At 41.8% G+C, this 23,694-nt stretch overlaps 3 protein-coding genes across 5 annotated transcripts; 1 reads left to right on the forward strand and 2 right to left on the reverse strand.

Moving 5' to 3' along the window:
- Positions 1 to 3,885: 3,885 nt before the first annotated feature.
- hspb7 (heat shock protein family, member 7 (cardiovascular)) lies at positions 3,886 to 6,791 on the reverse strand. Its single transcript, XM_037245625.1, has 3 exons — positions 6,523 to 6,791; positions 4,293 to 4,417; positions 3,886 to 4,158 (listed from the first exon to the last, which is right to left on the reverse strand). Exons 1-3 carry the CDS (start codon positions 6,674 to 6,676, stop codon positions 3,979 to 3,981), a joined length of 459 nt encoding a protein of 152 aa, XP_037101520.1. The 5' UTR covers positions 6,677 to 6,791; the 3' UTR covers positions 3,886 to 3,978.
- A 2,109-nt stretch (positions 6,792 to 8,900) lies between these two features.
- Positions 8,901 to 17,051, forward strand: clcnk (chloride channel K). Of its 3 annotated transcripts, none has more exons than XM_037245623.1 (20): positions 8,901 to 9,310; positions 9,397 to 9,537; positions 9,931 to 10,062; positions 10,266 to 10,394; positions 11,039 to 11,178; positions 11,267 to 11,344; positions 11,665 to 11,740; positions 11,920 to 12,045; positions 12,590 to 12,674; positions 12,858 to 12,959; positions 13,139 to 13,223; positions 13,463 to 13,609; positions 14,128 to 14,197; positions 15,066 to 15,164; positions 15,237 to 15,453; positions 15,909 to 16,045; positions 16,113 to 16,186; positions 16,589 to 16,669; positions 16,749 to 16,835; positions 16,897 to 17,051. In XM_037245623.1, exons 2-20 carry the CDS (start codon positions 9,402 to 9,404, stop codon positions 16,933 to 16,935), a joined length of 2,040 nt encoding a protein of 679 aa, XP_037101518.1. In that variant the 5' UTR covers positions 8,901 to 9,310; positions 9,397 to 9,401; the 3' UTR covers positions 16,936 to 17,051. The 3 variants fall into 3 exon arrangements, with proteins under 3 accessions (XP_037101518.1, XP_037101516.1, XP_037101517.1); XM_037245621.1 differs by having other exon boundaries at positions 9,401 to 9,537; XM_037245622.1 differs by having other exon boundaries at positions 9,401 to 9,537; positions 11,668 to 11,740.
- A 461-nt stretch (positions 17,052 to 17,512) lies between these two features.
- On the reverse strand, positions 17,513 to 23,000 carry fam131c (family with sequence similarity 131 member C). Its single transcript, XM_037245624.1, has 6 exons — positions 22,830 to 23,000; positions 21,777 to 21,829; positions 20,523 to 20,607; positions 18,650 to 18,886; positions 18,409 to 18,498; positions 17,513 to 18,003 (listed from the first exon to the last, which is right to left on the reverse strand). The coding sequence occupies exons 1-6, from the start codon at positions 22,858 to 22,860 to the stop codon at positions 17,732 to 17,734; spliced, it is 768 nt and encodes a 255-aa protein (XP_037101519.1). The 5' UTR covers positions 22,861 to 23,000; the 3' UTR covers positions 17,513 to 17,731.
- Between the last annotated feature and the right edge of the window lie 694 nt (positions 23,001 to 23,694).

A 23,694-nucleotide genomic window follows, 5' to 3' on the forward strand; every position in this document is an offset into this window, starting at 1 on the left:
TGATTCAAGTACAAAGCTTTTAAATACATTCTTCAGATAAGAAAGAGGAATGTCAATGTTTAAGTATTCAATTCATCCGTAAAAAAGGAGCCTGGGAACTGGGATTTGTCACTAAGTCTCCGGCAAGGCTTTGTCCTTGACTTGGCGCTCTCGCCAACCCCCCCCTCTGACCAATAGAAGGCCTCAAAATAGTCGCGGCTTTGTGTGGCAGCTCAAAACGAAGAAAGACATTTTCCATCCCTTCTCTCACAGTGGTGGATTCTTTTTTTTTTTTTTTTTCCAGTGCAAGCTGGAAAAAGAGGGGCAGAGGTTTGTACTTTTATGCAAATCCACACGCGAGCGTGTCCAAATCCAGCGCCGGCCGGCAGAGTTGCGCTTGATGTCCCCGTCGTCGCCCGTAATGCGATTATCCCGGCTCGGCAGGGGCTGAATGTGCGCAACTTTGCATCTTGTCATTAAGGACTGTAAATAACAGCCAGCCAGGCGAGAGAGGAGGGAGCCTCGCTGGCGTTTGGAGCCATGCTGAAAGTTTACACCAGGTCACATTAGCATGTTTGGGCCATTGTGCCCAAAGCGTGGGGACTCTGCTTTTCTATCTTCTTGCGTCGTCTTTCACATCTTTTCTCCGTGTGTAGGCCAGATGAGAGAGAATGATGGGAACCTTCAAATAAGTTCTCTTTCAACTTCTTTTATGTCCTCCTTTGTCAAGAGAGAGAGAGAGAGAGAGAGAGAGAGAGAGAGAGAGAGAGAAAAAAGCCATGCTGTGGAATTTACATCCTGGCTAACTTTAGCTTTGGGTTCCTGACCAGAAAACACATCCTCCAATTTCTGTCTATATTGGTCGTCCTGCGTCTCTCCTTATGGGGATTTTGCACATAATTTCCTTTCCAAGCTCCGCGATGGCTCAACTGTAAGAATTTACGCCTTGAACCGAGATGACACACTTTTCAAAACACACTTTCCCTGACTTCAACTGTGTGTGTGTGCAATTATTTGTTTTCTTTAAATTTCCCCACAATCGAGCTGCTGACCGTTTGCTCGATAAGGACTCTGAAACATGACATTCAGAGTTTTCAATAAATAACCCCTCTGATTTATTGACTTCAATGTGCGTGGGCTCCGCATCCTTTGCACATGTCCAAATTGCCAAGAAGCAAAAGCTGGTCGAACCAATTTGCTATTCTGGTCAAAAGACAGACTGCCAGTACTGCGTCATGATTATTTATTTTAGCCAGCAGGATGTCTATCCACAGTGGATGGATTTTCTTTCCTTACTTTTCACCCCCTCCCCTCTTCATTTCCGCCTGTCTGCATATGTTGTGGAGGCCATTAATCGTCCAACATGCACCCCGGCAGATAATTAGGGTCATTAAAGCAATTAGGGAGCACATGGAGGGCAGGTTTTAGTTAGACCCCGAGGCTCGGCTCGGCTCAGCTCAGCTCTCCTCCATCGGGAGGGCTGAGGTGGTCCGCTCGCTAAAAAGAAGGCGCTTCCTGTTGGTGTCGCCGTTGCAGATCTCACCAGCTTTGTGAGCAGCTTTGCCTCTTTCACATCCTCTGAAGACTATTTTCGAGCTTCAGCAAATGGGAGGGAAGCAGACGGTGGTTTTGCAGCGTTGAACACACACACACACACACACATACGTAGATCACCACGCCTGTCATGTCATGTGAGCCTTAGCCTAATATTATGCTCTCATTGTGTCTGCCGCCTTGGGAGTCCCTCGCAGATGCAAGCCATTCAACAAACCAAACAAGCTTCACATGTGCACGCAAACCACAGAAAGTTCCCCGCGCTTTTCCTCGCCGCGCCGCCGGAGGACAAAACGGTTGTCCGTTGCGCGGCCTTTTCGGGACTTTTCCCAGCATTCCTCTTGTTGTCTTTGGCGTTCGTGCGCAAAGAAAATAAGAAGGAAGGGCGGCGAGGAACAAGGAGCTGCTGTTACAGGTCGTCTTTGAAAGGATGTTCAAAATGAAAGCGGCGGTTTGGAGATGAAGTCACGTTCACGTTCAGATCCAAGATAAAGTGTCCAGGCAAACGTTAACGCGGTCGTCTTTATTGTCGGCACAAAAAGGCCAGTCGATGTCAAACCATAAATGTAAACTAAAGAAGTGTGCTTTTCTTTCTTTTTTTTTTCTTTCTTTTTCAAGCTTCATGAGAATGTTGATGGCTTGTGCAATAGTGTCCATTGTTCATCATACTGAGAGCTTTTTTTCATTTTATGGTTACCATGTGGTAATGATTAACAATTACGGTAATTAACAGTAATTATTACTGGGAATCATTAAAAATCTGCCTTTTTTTTTCTTTGCAGATTGTTTTGTACTTTTTTTTGTACGTTCCAGTATAAGATAAACACAATGACTGAAACGTGGCTGTCCCCCAAAAAATCATCAAGGAAAAAAAAAAAGCTAATTTATGTTGATTTTTCTGTCAGTTGCAAAGTTACAAGGACCTGAGGGGCCTAAAGATAACAACCGTAACGGCTCACCTGTTTTCTGAGCTGGGTCATGTGATGTTTGCAAGCTGAGTGTCATTTTCAGCTGACAGGAAATGGCAAAATGGCCGTCACCTGAGATAGAGAAGAACTGGTGGATTTTTGCTGCGGAATGCATAGGTAAAAAAAAAAAAAAAAAAAGTTCGACTTGACAACCAACATGTGGACAGGCCGCTTCAGAGACGACGCGGTGGGATAAACAGTATTCTAGCCACCAGCGGCTTTAAGCAATTACATGTATGCTTCTGACATTCCCTCAACATTTGAGAGTTGGACAACGCCTTGATTGCTCACATCTCTGGAACCTCATTTTATACACTTGTTCACTTATTTTCCCTTTATAGCTATGGCCTTTTTTAAACTCACTTGTATTGCCATTTTTTCCTCATCATGAATTTTCCTGCATATTTACATAGTCATGTTTTTTTTAAATAGATCCATAATTAACAAACTGGATATTACGCACATATATTGTCGTATTAAATAAAACGTTTTTGACACTTGTTAAAAAAAATAAAAAAGGTCATTTGAGGTGCTAGGCTAGAAAAAAACCGCACAAGCATGAAGAACTCCACGCAGGAAGGCTGCAGCTGAGATTCGAACTCTTGACATCCCAACTGTCTGTTGATGCAGACTAGCCAATGTTTTTTTCTTTTCTTTTTTATTATAGGATGACCAAACAAGAATCCCTGTAATAAAAAAGAGTCAAATTTACTCTTTGTATATTGTATTTTAACATTCAAAGTTAAATCTTGTAGGCAAGTCCAAGCTTCTTAACAAGGGGATAAGGGTTTCACAATAACTACTGCAGTACACTTTGAGGTATTTCGAAACATTGTTGTTGCTTCCCCCTGCTGGCCATGTGATAGAATTCCGATTTTAGACACTACACAAGCGATTAGTATTGCTGTTTATTAGATCATTTTGCTTGATTGTATTGTATATAGATTGCGTTCAACAAAATGCAGTACTATACATTATAAATGGTCGTGATTGGAAAGTAGTGCTGCAATGTTACCATCCTACCACAAGGGGTCAGACTGGCTCCAAGCAGCCTTCCTTCCGCACTTGTTTTCTTGGACGACGCTGGTGCAAGCGTGCCCATATTTGGAAGTGGTTGCTTAGCGGCCTACCAGGAAGTGGCACGAATGCTTTGCTCACCCGTGACTAACGAGGTCAAGCACCATTATAAAAAATAAATACGTTGTTAAATTAATTACAGCCAATGACTCAAATGTGGTTATCCAGCATATAAAAAAAGTAAAGTACTCTATTATTATCTTAATTGCTCTGTTTTTTTACATACTTCTTTTCATTTACAAATGATCATTTTTTCTCTCTGGAATTCTTTGAATATTTTTGATGAATAGGACATGTTGGATGGCTCTAAAGGACAAAAACACAAAAGCGTGAGCATTTTATTCACACAACTGCTACTATAATACATGAAAAGAAGCCATTTTGGAACGTGAATCCTTGTCTAAATCTTGATTTCGGTGCGGAAGGTCTGTGCGTGCTCATGTTTGGCCGGTTGTCGCCGCGCCCGGACCGTTAGCGTCCCCTCGGGGCCGAGTGATGATGTCACAGAGGTGGGGTCCACGTCCTCAGGTAGCTGACACTTGTGGGTGAAGGTGTTCATCACGGAACCATCCTGGGCCAACTGGGAAAGGATCAATAGATAAAGTGATTAATATTCAATAGCTATTGTTTTTGTGAAACAGCAATTGGACTGTGTGAAAAGTAAGATGGTAAACTTTGGTATTTCTGATGAAAGTGCAAGAAAGCATTGCTTACTTTTTCCGCACGGACTTCAATTTGGTTGTTGGATGTGGTGACGATGACATCTTCAGGGGAGAAGTCTCGAACGTCTACTGTGAACTGGTAGGAATCTCCGAGCGCTTTGATTTTGCCGCTCCCGCCTACAAGAAAAGGATCATTTTTCTATTTTTTAAATCTTTGTCACGACATAATACAGACCAAACTAATTAAATGTTAATTGATTAATGTTTGTGCATTTTCCACGTTGTCAACTTAAATTCATTTCCTCTTTAAATATAGGGATGGAAATATTTTTTATTGATTTTTTATTGATTGATGAATCGGCAAAATAATCGATTATGAATCGTCTTTGGATAGTTGAATTTTCACACATTTTTTTACTTTTATTTATTGCTCTGATCCAATAATATTAAAATAATAGTTAGAATAATGACTCACCAGAGTAGTTTTTTTTTTCACCCAATACTCATTTACTGGAATTCAAGTATTTATTTGGAGGACTGTTTTTACTTTTACTCGAGCCCTACTTTTTGAATTACTCTTACTTGAGTAAAGTTTTTGGCCTCTGGTCATACCTGCTGGCCATCATCATCATCATCATCATCTATTTCGGCTATTTAGACACAGGCGAGACAGGAGGAGTGCTTGTTTTCTCGATTTTCAACGCATCACCGCGGAAGGCGAGGGAACACTGTAAATGCACTTCTAAGATAATTCTTTTCTTTTTGCAAAGAGTAGTTTCAGAGTCTGTATGATTTCTGTCCTTACATAAAGCAATTGAATCTGTACTTCTGTTTGTAATCAGTCTATTTTTGTTCTTAACGTCATAGTGTAACTACTTTTGCCCCTTCTGACTAGAATAATGTTTAAAAGACAACCAGATTTTAATCTTGTGAAAATATAATGACTGTATATATTTAAAATGGTTCACTTTTTATATCATCAGAAACTAGTTTCTCTTTCCTACTGACATTTCATCAGTGGATCCAAGTAAATGTTATGACGCCTAGATGAGTCAAGCAGGCGCATGTCAACAATGATAGAAGTGTGGACAGTGTCAGCTGTCTGCATGTCTTGGTGCATGCGCCATTGTGACCTCACTCCATAGCTATACCACGCACGTGTATTTGTGTGCACCCCAGTAACCGAGCAACCGCTTGGTTATGCCTCTTATTCAGATAGTCTGAAGTCACGCTGATGGCAGGCAGTCCAGCATTCTCCAGTTAGTGTGTCTATTGTAGTGCACCCTGCCCACTCATGTGCTCTTTCTATCTACAGGATACCAATCATGGTTCCACGTCGTCCTGTGGAGTTCATGTCAAGGTCATACGTGCACATATTAGTGGTTTTATGGAAGATATTTATTTTTGGTATATCCAAACATTTGGAGAGATTTTTCAAGTTTAGGATCGAGACAAAAATCAAAGTGTGAAACCAAGCCGAAACCCGCAAAGGCTACAGAAATATATTTCACCGTCTGTGATTGGTAACACCTTGAGAGTGGGGAAAAATAGAATCAGCGCCAGTGGACTTTTTTTTCTTTTTTTTTTTCTCTCTCATCTGTGAAGTGCATTTCCACATGCTGATGAGGTTGGAGTCAGAACCAATCCAGTTATGGAAGTTGCAGATTTGTTCCCATTTGATTGCGTGTCTACCATATATTGTTATCGTCAGCACCAACTAGTTAATTTGTGTGACAAATCCCCCAAATTGATCTATGGAATTCACATGTCACCGAAAAACACCACCAGGAACAAAACCAACCATTGCTTTTAAGCTCGCTGCCAAGGACAACATCCTGGTATTCTTTGTTTATCCGTACTTTTGATGGGCGACTGATGAAGTTTCTGCTATTGAGAAACGGCCAACGTCTCTCAAGTGCGTCATGGTTTGTGCCTGGAAAACCTGACCAAGGAGGCGTCTGTGAAGAATCCTAACCAGATGCCTTCGCTACCTCATCTCGCTCCTTCCGATGCAAAGGAGCTGCAAGTCTATTCTGGGCCCTAAGTAACTTGAAGGAAACTTAATATAACCATAGAGGAATTTTTGAACAAAGCTTCTTCAAAAGTGGGACCTCAATTTGCTAAACCAGAGACACAGTCCCCAATGTCCAAGATCTAGAACCTTTAAAAACTCCAAGTGGATGGATAATGTAGCAAACGTGGCCATGGAAGGAATCAAACTTGTTACACATTGCTCTGTTCATCTGGCCTATTGTCTCCATCTGACATTGCCTTTCACTTACTGGAAAATTTGTCTCCCCCAGGCCTCATGAAGGGGCCAAAGTCCTCCGAAAACATCCCGTGACTCTTCTCCACGTACGGCTTACTGGAGGAGGAGGACGACGTCTGATGAAAACTCCGCTCCGATCGGTAGGCAGAAGAGTTGCTCGCACTCATGGATGGCTGAGGTAGCGCTTTCCTTTTTCCACAGTTTCCAGCTAGTAAATATCACAAGACTTTATTTCTTTGTTCTTTATCTCCTCATCATCAATTGCAATTTTGTTTTGGAGCATGCAAGGCTTATATTGGCACTTTTTTGAAGAGCCACTCCCCCCTCTTATGTCCCATATAAGCATCAAGTGCCCTTGTGGGGGCTGGAGGTGTGCACGTGTGTGATAATGCTCTATTTTTATCACCGAGCGAGCGACAGACGGGAAGGCTCTGTGCTTGGAAAAGCTCATCGAGCTGTAACAGTTGCCATTCCTGCCTTGTCAAGCCTGAAATAGATTGTGTGTGCATCACCCGACTGCTCATAAGTTCGCCAAACGTTTTTTATTTTTTTTAAACAATGATTGACACATACATGACGGACAAACAAAGCTGTGAGCAGGATGGAAAAAAATCGTATCTCTGAGGTGAAGTTGCAAGCCAAACAAAGACGGAAAGAATGCGCTGGAAAACAAAGCTCTCCGGGAGACTTGGTGGTGTCGTGCTGTTAGCGTTATCTACAGCACGTGACGTCTGCACGATGGCATCTCAAACATTCCCATTTAATTCATGGCTTCGGTGTATGTCGTGAGGAGGTGTTTGCAAGCTTGAGCATGTTCACATGCTGGGAATGTTCAATGCGGAAATCATTGTGGGCTGTGCAAAGCAGATGGAAACTACCATTCATACAGCAATGTATTCATTTGGTGACTGACAGGATGGTTAGAAAATGGCTAGTCTTTTTCATTACTGTCAACAGTCAAGTCAGCATAAAAAAAAAAGGCAATTTTGTCTTTCTTTCCCTCACTCTTTTCTTTCTGTTTTCTTTTTTCTATTTTTCTTTCATTGTTTCTCTTTTTCTCTTCTCTCTTTCCCACTCTCTGTATTCTCTGGCTTTCTCCCTCTTCCATACAACATAATACTCATCTTTTTTGGGGTCCATCTTTCATAGTTAATGTCATTTCACCTAAAGTTGTGACCAATGACTCTATATGGTCCACTTGTCAAGACAGATAAGCAAATCAGCAGGAAGACAAGATATGAAAAGGCAACGACGGAAATAACTCCAATCATCTGATGGAAAGCAAGCTCAAATGGATCTATCACAGCTGCTAAAAGGGAAAGTGGCTCGACGGGATGCGTTCATTGAAAAAAAAAAGAAAAATAACTAAGCCAGCCTGTCTCAGCAGTGACATTAAATCTGCGTCATGCGTTTGTTTGTTTGTGTACATTCCCAACAGACCATGTGTCTCTTTCAGCTGCTGTGCATTACATAAGGCTACAGACAAACAGCCCATCACCGTAGGTGGAAGATCTTCTCATGTTACAAAAAAAACTTTTAGTGGATGAGAAGCAATACAAGATGATTGTAACTAGTTTCAAAACAGGACAAAAGTAGCCTGAATTACAGCCTTTATTCAAAATTGAACAAAAGTATCGGGGGTGGCTGGACATGCTTGACTAGCTACGGCCCTGCACTGAGCCAGTGATGTCACACGGCCACAGTGTCTTAGCGACCTGTGCATTGATGGTGGCAGCGAGTGGGAATTGACACTTCATATGTATGATGCATTCATATGCTTCAGCTAGATTTTGGATGCTTTCAAATGCTTCCGGTTAGATTTCAAAGTTAAGCCTCTGCCTTTTACCATGTCAATGTAATCTGCCCAGGGCCTTCCAAATCAGTCATCCTGGGTCATCCAACTCAAATCATATTAATAATTACATTGTTCGTCTAATCAGTCAGATTTTCTATTAGTTGCTGGGGGCCAGAATTGTTTTCCTATCCTCCGACTGGTTGGTCAGAGCAAGCTAAGGACCAAGTGCCAAATGCAACTCCTGCCACTGGGTTTAATTATTGTTAATCAAAAATCAACTCAGATTTCCCCTTTGATGGAGTGTTTCCATGGAAACAAGTTTTGTAAGTTTCTACCTGTGCGTGCGTGTGTGTGTGCAACTGATGCTTGCAGATCTCAAATCTCTAAAATAGCACAAGTGCTAATTGGAAGTGTGAAGGGGAGGTGGAAATGTGCAAAATCAAACACTACCACATTCTTTCCTCAAGGTATGTGTGTGTGTGTGTGTCAAAGTCAAAGTCTGCTTGTGTGTGTGTGTGTGTGTGTGTGTGTGTGTGTGTGTGTGTGTGTGTGTGTGTGTGTGTGTGTGTGTGTGTGTGTGTGTGTGTGTGTGTGTGTGTGTGTGTGTGTGTGTGTGTGTGTGTGTGTCATGGGAGTCATGAAAGACATTGTTTACACTCTCCCTTTAAAGGGAGCCTGACTTTGAGACAGAGGTCTGCAATCAACATGTAAGGTCAAATGAAGGGCATTTCATAATCAACATACTTTTACCATTTACAGTTCTACACAATTGAATTTTAGTGCAGTGTTTTTGTAGACAATATAAAAGATTTTTGTCCTTTTCTTCCAAATTTACATTTAAAAGTGTGACTTTGATTGTGGGTGATTTTTTTGTTTTAGTAAATGATTGTCTGGTCAGGTCATATGAATGGCCGCTAGCAATCTTTGCAGCTCTCTCAAGTGCGACTGCCTCAATTGTCTTAATGTCCACAGTCGTACCTGCACACATATCCACAGCGTCTTTCAGGTAAGTCCTCCCAGTTTGGGTTTTAGCTTGATTAACCAAGCGGCGACATCCATTTTAGTTACAAAAATGAACCCAAACATTTCAAGGCAGCATGAGATTCCCGGATGAGACTCGTGAGAGTGCAAGCGACAGCCGCATGCAGGAGAGAAGAAATGAAAAGGAGAATAGAACGCTGCTCCGCGTTCATCCAGGGAAACCCCACAGACGCTTCCGTGGGTTTGTCAAAGGTTTGACATTCCACTCTGATCGGCGCAGATGCCATCAATACATCACCTTAGTGCAGTTGACATTTACAGTATTAAGATAATTGAGGTCAAGCTTCTTCTTTCACTACAGGATCTAGCATCCATCCATTTTCTTCATTTAGGTTTCTGTTCAGATGAGATGAAGAAAATGGATGGATGGCAAAAAAACATGCTGTGGTTTCGGGCATGTGCAAAATACACACAGCATGTCTTTTTCTAAATGCAAATAACCAGACTGCGGTCGACTTGAAGGTTAACCGCCGCGCACTTAGTGTGGTGAGAGACAGAAAAGGAAACAAATAGCAAATCCACAATGCTTTAAAGATGATTTTTACAGATTTTAATTAATGCATGTTATTGATTTTAATTGCACAGGTTGTCTTTTGAAGCTAACATGTTGTCTGGAAAGAATGTGTGCGATGGAATGGTACATCTATGCTGCTCTTGGAATTTTAAGCGCCGTTCTCAGCTTTCTTATGGACCTGAGTGTCAGCAAGCTCCTCACAGGTACAAAAAACACACATTATGATGTTATCGTATGCGTTGCAAAAAAGGTTCAGTGTACAATTTTAGAACTAGGAGGATACAAGCATGAAAACCGTCAATTCAAGTTTTAAAAAAAAACAACATTTTTTTAAATCCGACAAAATAATTTTTGGAGGTCATCAATTTCAAACGGATGCAGTATATGATGTCGTGTGTACTTGTAGCTCACCAGTGGCTTTACAGCCAGCTGGAGGGCAACAATCTGCTGCAGTTCTTTTGCTGGACTCTCTACCCAGCATGCCTATGTGCCATCTCAGCTTCACTCTGCCACAACATCTGCCCCTTCTCCACAGGTTTGTCTGCCACTGCACAGGTGAATTCCAATGACCATGCAATTGATTGTGATGTACACAAGGATGCTATATCATCAAATGATAAAATCATTTTATTTATAAGGCCCCTTTCAAGGCACTCAAGATCGCCGTACAGACATAAAATAGCGTAAAAATTGACCGGAGACATATTTATGTAAACAACTCACACGCATGTGAATAAAGTTAATCAATAAAATTGTCCATTAATTAAACTTGCATAATGAAAAATGATCTGTTTATATAATTATAATCAGTTCTATAAAAGGTTTTCATGATCATTCTTAACAATTAAGCAATGGAGTTTGTTGTTTATTACAAAAAAACTAATGATAGTTTAACAAATTACTCCATTTTCTTTTTAAATGGCTTATTTTTATTTAGACAAAGAATGACAGTGCAAACCACTCATTCTTTTCCCAATATAAATATGCAGTCACAGTTATAAATTTAATACTATATTAAACTCCTCAAAATCCTCTTTATGGATCCCTTCAGTAAATGCTGAGAGAATATCCCAGAGAAATATAGATAACACACAGCAAGCGTACGATGCAAGTCTGCCCCCTAGTGGATGGGTGGATCTTAGTTAGCCCTACTTTGAGACTTTATTGGTGTTCCATCAGGTTCTGGAATACCAGAAGTGAGGACCATGCTGACCGGCATCCAACTACCACATTACTTATCGCTCACCAACATGATGGCCAAGTTCCTGGGGCTCATTTGTACACTGGCAGCAGGGAGCACAATCTTCCTAGGAAAAGTGGTGAGAGGCTTCTTACCTCCTCTCCTCCACATGTGGCTGCAAAATCATTTTGGTGATGTAGTCAAGGTTTTTTCTTTCCTAATATCAGGGTCCATTTGTGCATCTTTGCACCATGATGGCGAGCTACCTGAGCAAGCTTTGCTCGCTGCTGCAAACCACAAAGAAGGTGAATGGACATGTTTTATTGTTTGAATATAAATATAATTGTACTTGGGGATATGAGTGATACTACTTAAGAGGGTGAACTCAATTCACTTAACAACAAAATTGAACAGTCCAACAAAAAGGCTTCAATTTGTTTAACGTAGCTCTCAGTTGAAACTTTAAACAAAGAATTACTCGTTATGTATTTACACAAGTTGATAACACAGACTTAGGAATGTCCTAGCTCAACACCGTTGACTTGCTGACGGTTAGCATGCCGCTCACATAATTATGGTAAATGGAATTTTAAATAAATCAGTGTGTGTGTTTTCTGTTCTCTAGAAGAAAGCAGACGGAGACATGCTAGTTGTCGCCGCCGCAGTCGGTGTCGCTAGCTGCTTTGGAGCACCTATAAGTGGTATGAAAAAAAACCTCAATTATTTCTAAGTTGTGATTCAATTTTTGTCTTTTCCGTTTTTTGATTGTTATCGTGTAAAGCAAAGCCAGGCAGCTTTATTTAACACATTTCATAACCAAAGAATTTACAAACAGAACAGTTCATGACATTGTTTGTTTTCTCCTTTTCTATTCCCGTAGGTGTGCTCTTCAGCATGGAGGTGATGTCCTCTCACTTTGCCATGCGCAACTACTTCCCGTCTTTCTTCTCAGTGGTTTGCGGTGCTTTAACCTTCCGCTTGTTATCAGTGTTGAGTGGAGATGAAGGTAAAACATGATTGACCCACAAATCAATCAAATGTTCTTTTTTAATCCAATGAATAATGACAGATCCATCTAAAATTTGGAGTCATTAGTTTTACCTTTGGTGTTGGCCATTTGGTCCAAGCAATCTGTTGATCTTTTTTCTTCCAAGAGATTTTCTCAAGGCGCTTTTCACAGCGAGGAACAATAAGACTCCCACTGAGTCTTATCGCTGGAACATCGGCAACAGATCCTTTTGAATGCTCTTCCAGCTTGGAGGGCACAAATCAATACGTCGAGGTTCCAAAGGCTTCCGGAAAGCTATTTATAGAGACGATGGAGTGACATGGAAATCCTGCCTGATGTCGGATATTTTAACTCAGCATGTCAAACCAGCCTGCCGGTTTTCAAATCGTTATCTGTGTGCAAACAGATACACACCTTAGAATTGTTTTCACGAGCCTAATCATTATTTTGGATTGAATAGTTCACCGGTATATCAATGGCTGATATGGAAGAAATAAAAGTAACATCAATGAGGCAAGATTTGATTTGTTGTGTCCTCCAGAGACTCTTCAGGTGTTGTTTCAAACCAATTTCCCGACGGCTTTCCCCTTCCTCCCGTCGGAGATTCTGCTTTTTGCTCTGCTGGGGTGAGCTCTGACTCTTCACATCCAATTGACTTCCAATCCCTGCGAAGACGTCCGACTGATTCATATTCACATTAGGTCATGTGGAAACTCTGAGCTGTTATTGTTCCAATTAGCCTCATTGTGGCTGCTAATGACTTTGTGCGCGTGTGTGTGTCTGTGTGTGTGTATCCGTGCCACAAACAGGCTGCTGTGTGGAGCTGTGAGCTGCTTGTACCTTTCCTTGCATCGCCTCATGCTGCAGCTCATTACCACAAACGCCGGCCTCATCAATATGCTGAAAACAGAGTGAGCACACACACACGCACACAATGGTGGAGCCTTTACTTGATGATGAATAGAATAATAGGAAGGCAAGGCTGCTTTATTTCTAAGGGCGAGTTACTCGTTCATACGCAAGGTGGCTCAATGTACTCAAGCCGAGATAAATCAAATGAAAATGAAATGAATGATGGTTTTGTGTGCAGGAAAGCAGTGTACTCTGCTGTCGTCGCCTTCTTTTTGGCATCGCTCACCTTCCCGCTCTTCGTGGGTCAACACATGGCTTCCGAGGTGGGTCTTCATCCCAAAAAAAAAAATTTTGAATTTAGGGCTTTAGAGTTTAAGTGAGCTTAAGCACAGCATAGATTGTGACGTATTGTGACAAATTAAATATTGAAATGCTCTTCCACTAGATCGCAATTTGTTAATACAATAAAACTTTATTTCCACCGCGTATTTTACAACGGCTACAGCTGCAACAAAGCACTTGTTTGACTCTGCACTGCTTTATTCTTTTGTGTTGAATTCAGTCCAGCATGAAGCAGCTCCTTAGCTCCCTGCTTGAAAAGGCAGCATGGACGTCTCAATCTCACAACGCCTCGTGGCAGCTGGAGACGCATTGGGGCTGCTCTGAGCATCCTGTCTTCCTGTCCCTGACCGTCTTTCTGCTCATGAAGGTACAAATAAAGGACTGAATTTAGCAGAGACAAAATGAGTGCTAATATGAGCGGCTGACATTTTCATAGGACAATGAGCTGCTTAAAGATCTGAGAAGTTTTATCGTGACTGGCTTTTCTGTTTCCTTCCCAAATGTGTTGTTCATGAGATTAACGAGAAACCAATCACAGTGGTCTTGGTCATGTTGTTACTGGGTAAAACAAACGTTTCATTCAAGGCAAAATAATGTATTCAGCCCATTCGTGAAATTTCCGTGTTTGCAAACCTTTTACCGAAGGGTAAGTTGACAAGAACTCAACAGTCTTCATCTTAACACAATTTTTCTTATTATGTTATTCTCTCGAAAGACCACATTTTTCTTCCTCCACTTCCTGATTTGATTTGTGTCCTTTCACTCACATATTTCCCCTCTCTTCAGTCTGTCCATAATAAGCCTTTGTACCTAAATTGATGCGGCAAACGGTGAATTGGATTAGCGAGGCCTGCGGTGAGTCATATTTATGTTGTTGATTCTCAGCTGTGGATGTTAGCGCTTGCCTGCACTCTGCCTCTCCCGGCCGGGTACTTCATGCCAGTCTTCATTTATGGTGAGTGAGGAAGTAACAATTGCTTTGGATGTGTCATTGAAATAGACAAACAAGATGACTATAATTCTGCAATTGTGTGAAAATATTTGGATTTCGAGTGGCCACTCAAAGATAGCCCTGATTGACCTAGCCAACGGCACATTTTCGATTATATTCAAATGAAAAAAAATATTATTTGAATTTTCATGGCATTTTTGGACCAGTGCTTATCACCTGAGAACACTGCGGAGCTAAGATTTGTTTTTTTCTTGGATGTGGAGCTTGGGGTGGCCAAGTACAGCCTCCTTTTTTAAATTTTTTAATGCTGATTAACATTCAGTATATGTTCCTTGGTGAAGGGGGGAAGTGTGGAGAAACATTTCTGGAAAAATTAGAGAATGCCCAAAAGTCAATTATCTTGTCTGGCGCCTGGGGGGGGGGGCATATTTCAGAAAGGTGCAATTGCCCTGCAGCCCACCCTTTAGCACCGCCACTGCCTGCTATTGCTAAGTCGACATCCACCTCCTTTGTAGGAAGTTAAGAGCAATTCATAAAATGTGTTTTTCAAATGTAGCGTGTATAAACATAGAACATTGAAAATGACTGCACTTGTGCTAACGTAGATGTACAAATTAAAGTATAGTCATTTTCCGTTGCACAAATTTAATTTACATCAGCAGTTTTTCTTTTCTTTTTGGGACACATGAATAGTGGAAAAACATGACTAAATGCATTTGAACTGGGATGTGTAGGCATATTCTGTATATGGAATACTAGTTGTTGGATTAGGAATTGTCACATAAAAAAAATAAAAAAAAGTGCTGAGATTTGTGGAGAAGGTTTGTTAGTTTATACAGATTTTTCTTTTCTTTCTTTTGTGTTTTTCCAGGGGCAGCTCTGGGCCGTTTGCTTGCAGAAGGAATCATTTACATTTCCTCACATACACAGAAATTGTCTTCTATCAATCCTGGGGGATACGCACTTGTTGGTAAAAAGCCACTTCGTATTGTGTTGAAGTGGAATACCACATTTGTCTCAAGACGCCACTGTGCATAATTAGGTGCAGCAGCCTTCTCCGGGGCTGTGACGCACACCTTATCACCGGCTCTCTTGGCCTTGGAATTAACTGGTCAACTCAGCCATGTTGTTCCCTCCCTCCTCGCCACTGTGCTGGCCAACGGCGTGGCTCGTGCGGGCGGCCGGCCATCTTTCTATGACGCTGTTTCCATCAGCAAGAAGCTGCCACACCTGCCCTCACTCGTCATGGCACATCCCGGGTATGACAACATTTTGCAACGTTCATGTTGCAATTGGTAGACCACATTTGAAAAAAGGTCCTGCCATATTAATATTAATATCCAAGACTTTTATGACAAGCTTATTGGTCCCTGAGCAAGGAGATGTGAACACTCTTGAAAATCGTTTTTTCAGGAGGTCACCAAATGCTGTCGGGAATATTAGACGGATGGACGATGATATCAGTTTTCTTCACGTGTGGCATGATTTAAAGTATATTTCCCTTAAAAAAAAACCGCAAGAACTTATCATTTTAATGCCAAGCATGATATCTACAGAAGAATCCAAACCTTAACGCCGTTGACAGGGAAGCAAATCAAATGTATCCCTCTGTAGCAGCCTAAATCCCCGCAGAATTGTGGTGACAAATTTGTGATAAGAGCATTTGCCACTGACTGGAAGTTGCTTTGAGGATAACGCGTCTCTTCTTTGACAGGCTTCTCTCCACTCAGGTGGGACACCTTTTGGGAGCGTCAAAACCAGTGCAGCTGCAGAAAGCGGCTGGCCCGGAGGAGGTCCGCCAGGTTGTCAACAGCAGCAGCGAGACTCAAATCCCTGTGGTGGACTCGCATGGTGGGCTGATGGTAATTAATGATTAAAAAATGAAAGTCTTTGTGATGTGCTCTTCTCTGCAATGAAGAGACACCAACGTTGCTGGGCTTTGTCATGCGATCGCAGCTGCTGATGTTCCTGCGGCGATGCGGGAATTCTCAGGTTAAAGAACACACACACACACACGCACGAGAGCAGTATTGAAGCGAAAAGCTTGGATAGGTCATTCAATTTCAAAGCACAGGCGCTCACAAAGGGCACGTGCTTGATGAAAGATTCTCCCAAAAGATACAAACAGAGAAGCTGCTTAATAATGGGTGACTGAACGGTATTGTATTACCGTAAATCCCCCCAAGCAGAGTTGGCGAATAATAAAGAAACTGCAACAGATGAAGAAAGTACAATTAAACCCAAATACACCTCAACCTATGAATCCAGTTTAATATCATTTCCAACTCATCTTGAATCTAGAAATAAGCCGCTTACAGAGGAGTGCCATTCTTTCTTCCTTCATGGACTTTTCTGGACACGCAAACGCCACAAAGTCTTGTTTTCTTTGTTCAGAGAGTTGATCGACATTTAGAGAAGGTATGCAACATTCGACCTTCTTCTGCTGTGTTGTGTCCTCAAAGCACCATTCAGGAGGTGAGTTTGGGGCGCAGCAATTATTGGGCTGTCCATACCATTGTGCCTGATATTGACTGAAGTGTGTTGTTTCTTTCAGGTTTTCAGCATCCTGAGCCTTGCTGGGGATCAGACTGTGTTTGTCACCGACAGAGGAAGGCTGTTCGGGCGGGTCACATGGTCAGAGGTAACTCAGGATCATTGTCCTCTTGCCGTTTTAAAGAAGACACATGTGTTTTGTCCTCCAGATGAAAAGAATTTTAGAAGATTTGGCCAAAGAAATCTAAGGCGCCCAGAGGAGATACAGCCACGTTTGACCTTTTCATTCATTTGCAGTTAATTTGCATCGAATGAGAACCATTTGAATAAAGAGCCTGAGCACTAATTGGTTGACTTTAAATTAGCCAGTGTGAGTTTGTGGACGAGCTGTTTCAATTCTTGCACCGTGCCCGACTATCTCCATTGTCAATATATTTGAATAAATATGACATTTTCACAATTCCTCATCCTGTAGCAGTTCTCGTGAAGCAACAAATGGATCATAAACAAGAAAGGGGCAGCAAATCATACGGTTGGTTTTATACCAAGATATTTACACAATACTGCACTTTCCATTGGCTGTAATTTCAACAGACAATAAAATAGTTCTAATGTACAATGAATACAAAAGTCCAGTGTCGCAAAGCAACTATACATTCACAAATGTTGAACATGATGGAAATTCTTATGAAGTTATTTTCAGTGACTGCTGGTGTTCAACTTTTGTACTGGGGTGCCTTGAGATACAAATTCAATTCATTCCCTTTTCAATTTTCTTTTCACTAAATTCTATGGCATTCTGATGAATATGGTGTTTACGAGTTAAGCGGCACAATTCAGCCATTTGCTAGCAACTAAAAATGACATCACAGTTGCCCGGTCTCAGGTCACCACCAATCGGTCATTCTCTTACGTTTAGTTTGATAGTTAGATTGATATTGACGACTTGCTAAACTGTTCAATTGAGTTCAATGGCACCATCGAGCACTTGTGTCTCCAATTCCTGCTCACAGGGGCACCGCTGTGATTAGAATGTGAAGGTGTTTAATTATAAAACACATCATCCTCAGACAATGAGCTGCTGTCTATGTGTCGCACAGCAGCAGCCTCAGCCGTGACTCCGCTGCATTTATCTTCGCTGGTCGAATTTCGGTCCTGCCGTTTAACGGAGGCCACGGTGGGCGCTTCTGGGGCGACCGGGCCGCCGAGCTGGCTGTCGCCATGCGTCTCGGTGTGGATGCTGTGCAGGTACTGGGGCGTGGCCATGCTCGCGTCATCCAACAGGAAGTGAGACAACAGGTGGCTCCTTGATGCCCCTAATGAACATGTCGAAAATGAACTTGATATGTTCAAAAAAGAAAAACCTATTTTGCGCTTGCTGATCTCGTGCTCAGACTCCAGCGAGTCCGTTACGCTTCCACCACGTCACGTCTGAATTCAAAACTTTTCACCATTTTGGATTATTCCTTTGTCGCCGTTCCATCATGACAGCAAATCAACATCCATGCGCAAGAACCGAGATGGTGAGTATGAACGGGCAGTTTCTTCTCACATCGATGCCTAAATGGATTTTCCGACGACGCGTGGTAAAAATCTTTTGTGTGCTCATTGCTGCCTCTATAGAATGCAATAATTGCGGAGATTTTAAAAAGGGAACCTCTGGAGTGGAATTCGATCATCAATGCAGAGAAGAAGAAACGCCAACAGACATGACAACCAACCTTGCAAGCTAGTCGAAGGTTGCTCAAAGCAGTCGTTCGAGGACCAAAAACTCATAGCGGCCTCAGCCAAGGCAAACTGCTCCGCTACTCCTGCACACAAACATGTTTTTTTTTTTCTTTCTTTCCCCCATGTGAGTCATTGTTCCCGAGAACTGTATTGATTGTGCTCGTCTGAGAACAAAAACATTCACGTGTTTTTTTCCCCCCTCTTCTACTGAATTCCTTCTTCTGTCTGACTCACCGGCAGCAAAGCGAGCTTCCTTGATCTCATCCGTCATTTGAGAGTAAAATTGTTCATCTTCCTCAGGGCCCCGACTTCCGCCTCCTTGCGCCCAGCCTCTGCTCCAACCGCCGCCGCCCGCCCGGGCCTCGGCGCCGCCGCCTCCTCCCCAGCCTTTCCACTCAATCAGGTGAGCCACTCGCCCTTGAGCCATAGCCGTGGGCTTGGTGATGTGCTCCTTTATGGTGGCCACCAGACCTAAATGGGGAGGGATACATCTTGATAAAGGGAATGAAATAAAGATGTGCAAGCAGAGGCAGGATGGGGATAATGTGGAAAGTCATTCAGGTGAGATAAAGTCCTAAAATGAAGAACAACTCTATTAAAAAAGGAAAAATATTGATCTTTCACAAATTAATAGAAGTTGAAATTTATAATGAAATCTTGCAGTGACAGTCCCAGCGGCTTTGTTGGATTAGCAAAATGAATGGCATGGCTGTCGTCATTTTCTCTGTTTGGCTGTTCGGAAATATTCATTGGTCCTATTTCTGCAGTACGCTGACCCCCACGCAAACCGAGGTTATAGTCAAGTCCACCTTTATCGGGTCCAAGGCAAGTTTGAGTCACAACAAAAAAGGTCCGAAACCAAGTTAGGTCCGGGTCCCCGAGGTCCGAGTCCAATTCCAAGTCCAGATGAGATCAAGACGAAATTGAAGACAGAAAAATACTATTTTCATGAACACAACATTTGAAATATTTCCTTATGCAAAACACTTTGCAATCAGATGGCTATTTTGATCATTGAAACAACTCTCTTTCCATTTTTGTTTTAATCACTAGTGACCTTAATAAGCCGACATATGAGGGGGGGGAAAAGGCCACTGGCAGCCAGGCAGGCTGCAAGCAAGCAAGCCTCCTCCACTGCCTGCTTCCACATTTGACATTAAGATGCACTCGGCATCCACCCGACCGGTAGACAAGACCTGATTCCAACAAGTTTGAGTCGTTCTGGCAATTCTGCAACGTCAATATTGACGGAATGTCTGTCAATCTGTCACTGATGATGCGCTCTTTCTGTCACTCGGTTAGACTGCAGCGCATAATCAACCATTCCACATACTAAATAAATAGATGCCAGTCGAGATTCCACGTTGAACATGGACTCAGATTTATTTATTTCATATTTATTCCTTGCACATCTGTATAACGTGGGCTCCCATCGTGGTTTCAAAAAAAAAAAAAAAATCCATCTAAAGGCAAGCAATTGGCCTGTCACTCAACAGAAATTTGCGGATGAAATGGACGGTCCTGTCAATCTTATGATGTCATCAGTCAGTTAACAACATGGACGTTGTGCGTTAAATGGGCACAAGTGGGATTATTTTGGTAAAAACAAAAATGAGAACTCCAGATATTGACCAAACTTCACAATATTACTCCCTTTCCTCATTAAAACTTCAATGTGGAATCTCTGGAGGGACACTTTATGGTCTTTAGAATTTTTTTTTTTTAAATCATGTCATCAAAAATCCTGTTTTAGTTCTGTACATACTTTAATTAATCACAGTAAGTCATGTCATCAAAAATCCTGTTCTAGTTCTGTACATACACAGTAAATTATTTGTAAAAAAAAAAAAAATCTCTATTTTGCTTTTAAATGGCTTTAACTCAGTTTGAAACCAATTTTTTCTGTGATTAAAAAGTACATGATGAAAAGAGGAATGCAGCTGAGCTGAGACTAATAGGCATCATACTTGAATGTTTAATTGTCCACTTTTCTATGAAAATACAGCACAGAAGAGCCAAATAACATTCCGAACCTTCCAATGTTTCCCACATTCATGGTGAAGCTCATCTTGTTTTTGTGTGTTGACAAATGCGCACGCAATCTCACCTAACAAAGAGGACGTGGCAAGCTCGCCAATGTTGTAATGGTTGCTTTTCTCTGCTGCTCGGCCATTTGATGGAGCCTGCTCATCCTGCACGCCAACATCATATTTTCATTACAGCATTTGAGGAAAAAAAAACAAATAGCATGCATAGGGTTTGTCAATGAAAACAAAATAACATCATGATCATTGGAAATGTGGGATCACTTTCAGATAGAATTAGCTATTTCGCTAGCTAGCTGAAACTGTTTTTGTTTTTATAAATGTAATAGGCATCGGCGTTAAAAAGCACCTTTTGGTTTATCTTTGAACGTTGTCACTTTTTCTCATTGTTGGTCATCAGTCATGATAATAATAAATGTTATTATCAGCAATTGATAATAATCAGTCATGATGTGTTTTGTTTGGTATTTCATCTGAAAGTCGAGCACATTACAATGCTCCTCTTGTATTCAAAATAATAACAGGACAGATTGATGGCGATGGTGAAAAAAAATGCAATCAAAGGGGGTGATGTCAAACGCATGAAATGTTCGCAGCAAAGTAGCTATGGTCAATACGGACAAGGAGACGGCAATTCTTTTCTCTGGCCCCATTTTCATTCACTTTAACCTGTTTACAACATGCTGAGAATAAAATCGATGGGGAGTCGCTACCTGTTTTTTCTTTCTCCGCCTCAATTGGCAGAGAATGACGAAAAGGGCAAAAGTATCTGGACAACTTTTTTGAAGACTGGAATTATCTTTGGCATTTTCTCAAGTGTGACGCAAGAGCAGATTGAATCTGTTGAGACTCACAATCTGTTGAGAATCACGCTTACCTCACACTTGTTATGAAATGAAGACTTATTGTTTGCAACCCTCAAACCTACATTTAGAAGGATAACGAGAGTGGATTAAAAGTCTACACACCCCTATTCAAATGCCAGGTTTCCGTGCTATAAAAACAGAGACTAAAATGATTGTTATGAAAAGAAAACAAATCTTTTCAGGTGGGGAAATAAAAAATAAACAACTGATATTATGTGCTTGCATAAGTGTGCACACCCGCTTATATTTGGGGATGTAGCGGAGTTCAATCATTCAAATCCATGTTAAGGAGTGCCACAGATTAACGTCAAGTAAAGTTCAGCTGTTCTAGTAGAAATTTTTCTAAACAGAAGTAAATTTAGCAGAAATTTCTGGCTTCAAGACAACATACACTATTAGTTTTCTGATACATAATAAAAAGACTGACCTCTGGGCTGCGAGTTGACTCACCTTGGCGGAGATTGGAGGATGACCCTCGTGTAGCACTGTCAGGGGATAGAGCTCTGTGGATAAAGCACACGCTAATTACACGTCTACTGTCTGAGTGCTCATGTGTGTTTCTAGACAGCGCTCAGGCCATTCCTAACTATTACTTTCTTTATTTTTCCAGCCAAAGGTCAAGCGAAGTGATTTCCCAAACATCCCTTCGACTGAATCCTTTTACCAAGATCATTTTGTAAGCAAGTCTCATTGAATGACAAGAGGAAATGACAATTAACATCCTTGAAAAGGTCAGTGGACACACACTTGGGGTTTCCCCCTGAGAGGTGGCGTCAAGACAATTGGCTGTTGCTATGGAAACACTACAGCAACAGGAGGCGAGTGATACCCTTCCATTTACTTAAGTCACCAGAGCGGGGACAAACTCACTCACTCACACACACACACACACACACACACACACACACACACACAAGCACACACACACACAAGCACACACCCCTGATTTGCCATCCTCCTGCTCTGAATATTTCCAGAGTGCATTACAGATTCAGACAGAAAATATTGCACATGATAAGACTTTGATCTCATCTTTGCTAAGAATGTCAACTCACTTCAGCAACTCATTCATTTTGAAGTTTTCCAAGGCGCTGAGTGAGCATTTGCATGGAAACATCACCTCATAGAATACAAATGACGAGAGGCATTTTCAATGGCTTAGTCCTATCAGGATTTAGTTCTGATCCAAATAAGGCATGGCTGCTCCCGGACTCATGCGGTCATAGCTAGCTGATGAAGATAAGTTTTTTTGTAGATGAATTTGTGCTTCTGACTCATCATTTGTTGGATGGAATTAGGTCATGATTGTATTTTTATTTGTTTGGGGTATTTTTAGGGTCTGACGCTTCATGCCCTTGACATGTCACTCACTCTCGCAAGCACCAAAAGATCAGAGTAACTTTCAGACTTGCGGTCATAAACACACACATACACACACACGCACACACATCTCGACATTGACCTTTGTGACACACATTCACAAACGCACATCTCGAGACTGACCTTTGTGACTTTTACAGAGGCAGCAACCCATGATGTGTGTGGAAAGCCTGCAGGCGGTTATCTGGTGCTCATGGTGGCTAGAAGATGACGAGGGAGGGCAGCTGGCAAACAGGGAGGAAGGAAGAGACACAAGGAGAGCGAGAGGGCGCAGCGCAGCGCGTGAGAGAGAGAGCGGAAAATGGGGAGAAAGTATGAATGCATGTTTGCTGACGTCTCCAATGAACCCCCTCCCCTCTCTCTTTTTCCTGCTCTCTCAAATGTGTGAGGGGAAAAATCCAGTCTGGGGATGATTAGAATGATAGTGGCAAGAAGGATATAGCTTTTGATTGGAATCATTTAAATTTGATTCAGATTTGAATTACCATGCATATTAGGCACATGTGCTTCTGCTTCATGATCTCTTAATTGGAATCGAGGCTTGTGTTCAGTGGGTACGTCGCCTTGATCCAACATAGCAAAAACTTACATACATGTATGTCTTTTTATTTCTTTTTAGTTGGACTCTAGTTGTCGAGGTGAAGCAATTGAGAACAGATTCGCATTTGCAATGCCGACCTGGCCGCAGACAGCAGAGTGGTACAAAGCAGAATATAAACAAGAGGTTATTAAAAGTGCCGGAAGGGCGCATGGTGAGCAGAGTGATAAGCTCTTATAAACATAGACTACTTCATTGTCTCCACCATTTATTTTCACTCCAACTTCACAGAAATGTTCTATTAGTGAGAACGTGAGTGTGAATGTTTTTTGGGCTTGGTAATTGACGCCCAAAGTTAGCTGGGAGAGGCTCCAGCTCATTTTGACCTTGACAAGTATAATTCAGAGTAACTTTAATGTATTGACTGCAATTACTGAATCATAATCACAA

The sequence above is a fragment of the Syngnathus acus genome, chromosome 2, assembly GCF_901709675.1.
Source record: "Syngnathus acus chromosome 2, fSynAcu1.2, whole genome shotgun sequence".
NCBI classification, from domain to species: Eukaryota; Metazoa; Chordata; class Actinopteri; order Syngnathiformes; family Syngnathidae; genus Syngnathus; species Syngnathus acus.

Excerpts from the sequence above, each read along its gene's own strand:
- hspb7 (XM_037245625.1), bottom strand. The coding sequence starts at position 6,676 with ATGAGTGCGAGCAACTCTTCTGCCTACCGATCGGAGCGGAGTTTTCAT. Across the intron at positions 4,418-6,522 it reads TGGGGGAGACAAATTTTCCA|GCGGGAGCGGCAAAATCAAA; the intron begins GTAAGTGAAAGG and ends CTTTTCTTGTAG. Across the intron at positions 4,159-4,292 it reads TTGAAGTCCGTGCGGAAAAA|TTGGCCCAGGATGGTTCCGT; the intron begins GTAAGCAATGCT and ends ATCCTTTCCCAG.
- clcnk (XM_037245621.1), top strand. The coding sequence starts at position 9,267 with ATGTCCACAGTCGTACCTGCACACATATCCACAGCGTCTTTCAG. Across the intron at positions 11,179-11,266 it reads CAATCTTCCTAGGAAAAGTG|GGTCCATTTGTGCATCTTTG; the intron begins GTGAGAGGCTTC and ends TCCTAATATCAG. Across the intron at positions 13,224-13,462 it reads GTCAACACATGGCTTCCGAG|TCCAGCATGAAGCAGCTCCT; the intron begins GTGGGTCTTCAT and ends TGTTGAATTCAG.
- fam131c (XM_037245624.1), bottom strand. The coding sequence starts at position 22,860 with ATGGGTTGCTGCCTCTGTAAAAGTCACAAAG. Across the intron at positions 20,608-21,776 it reads ATCCTCCAATCTCCGCCAAG|GATGAGCAGGCTCCATCAAA; the intron begins GTGAGTCAACTC and ends GTTGGCGTGCAG. Across the intron at positions 18,004-18,408 it reads ACCTTCGACTAGCTTGCAAG|GGGCATCAAGGAGCCACCTG; the intron begins GTTGGTTGTCAT and ends CATGTTCATTAG.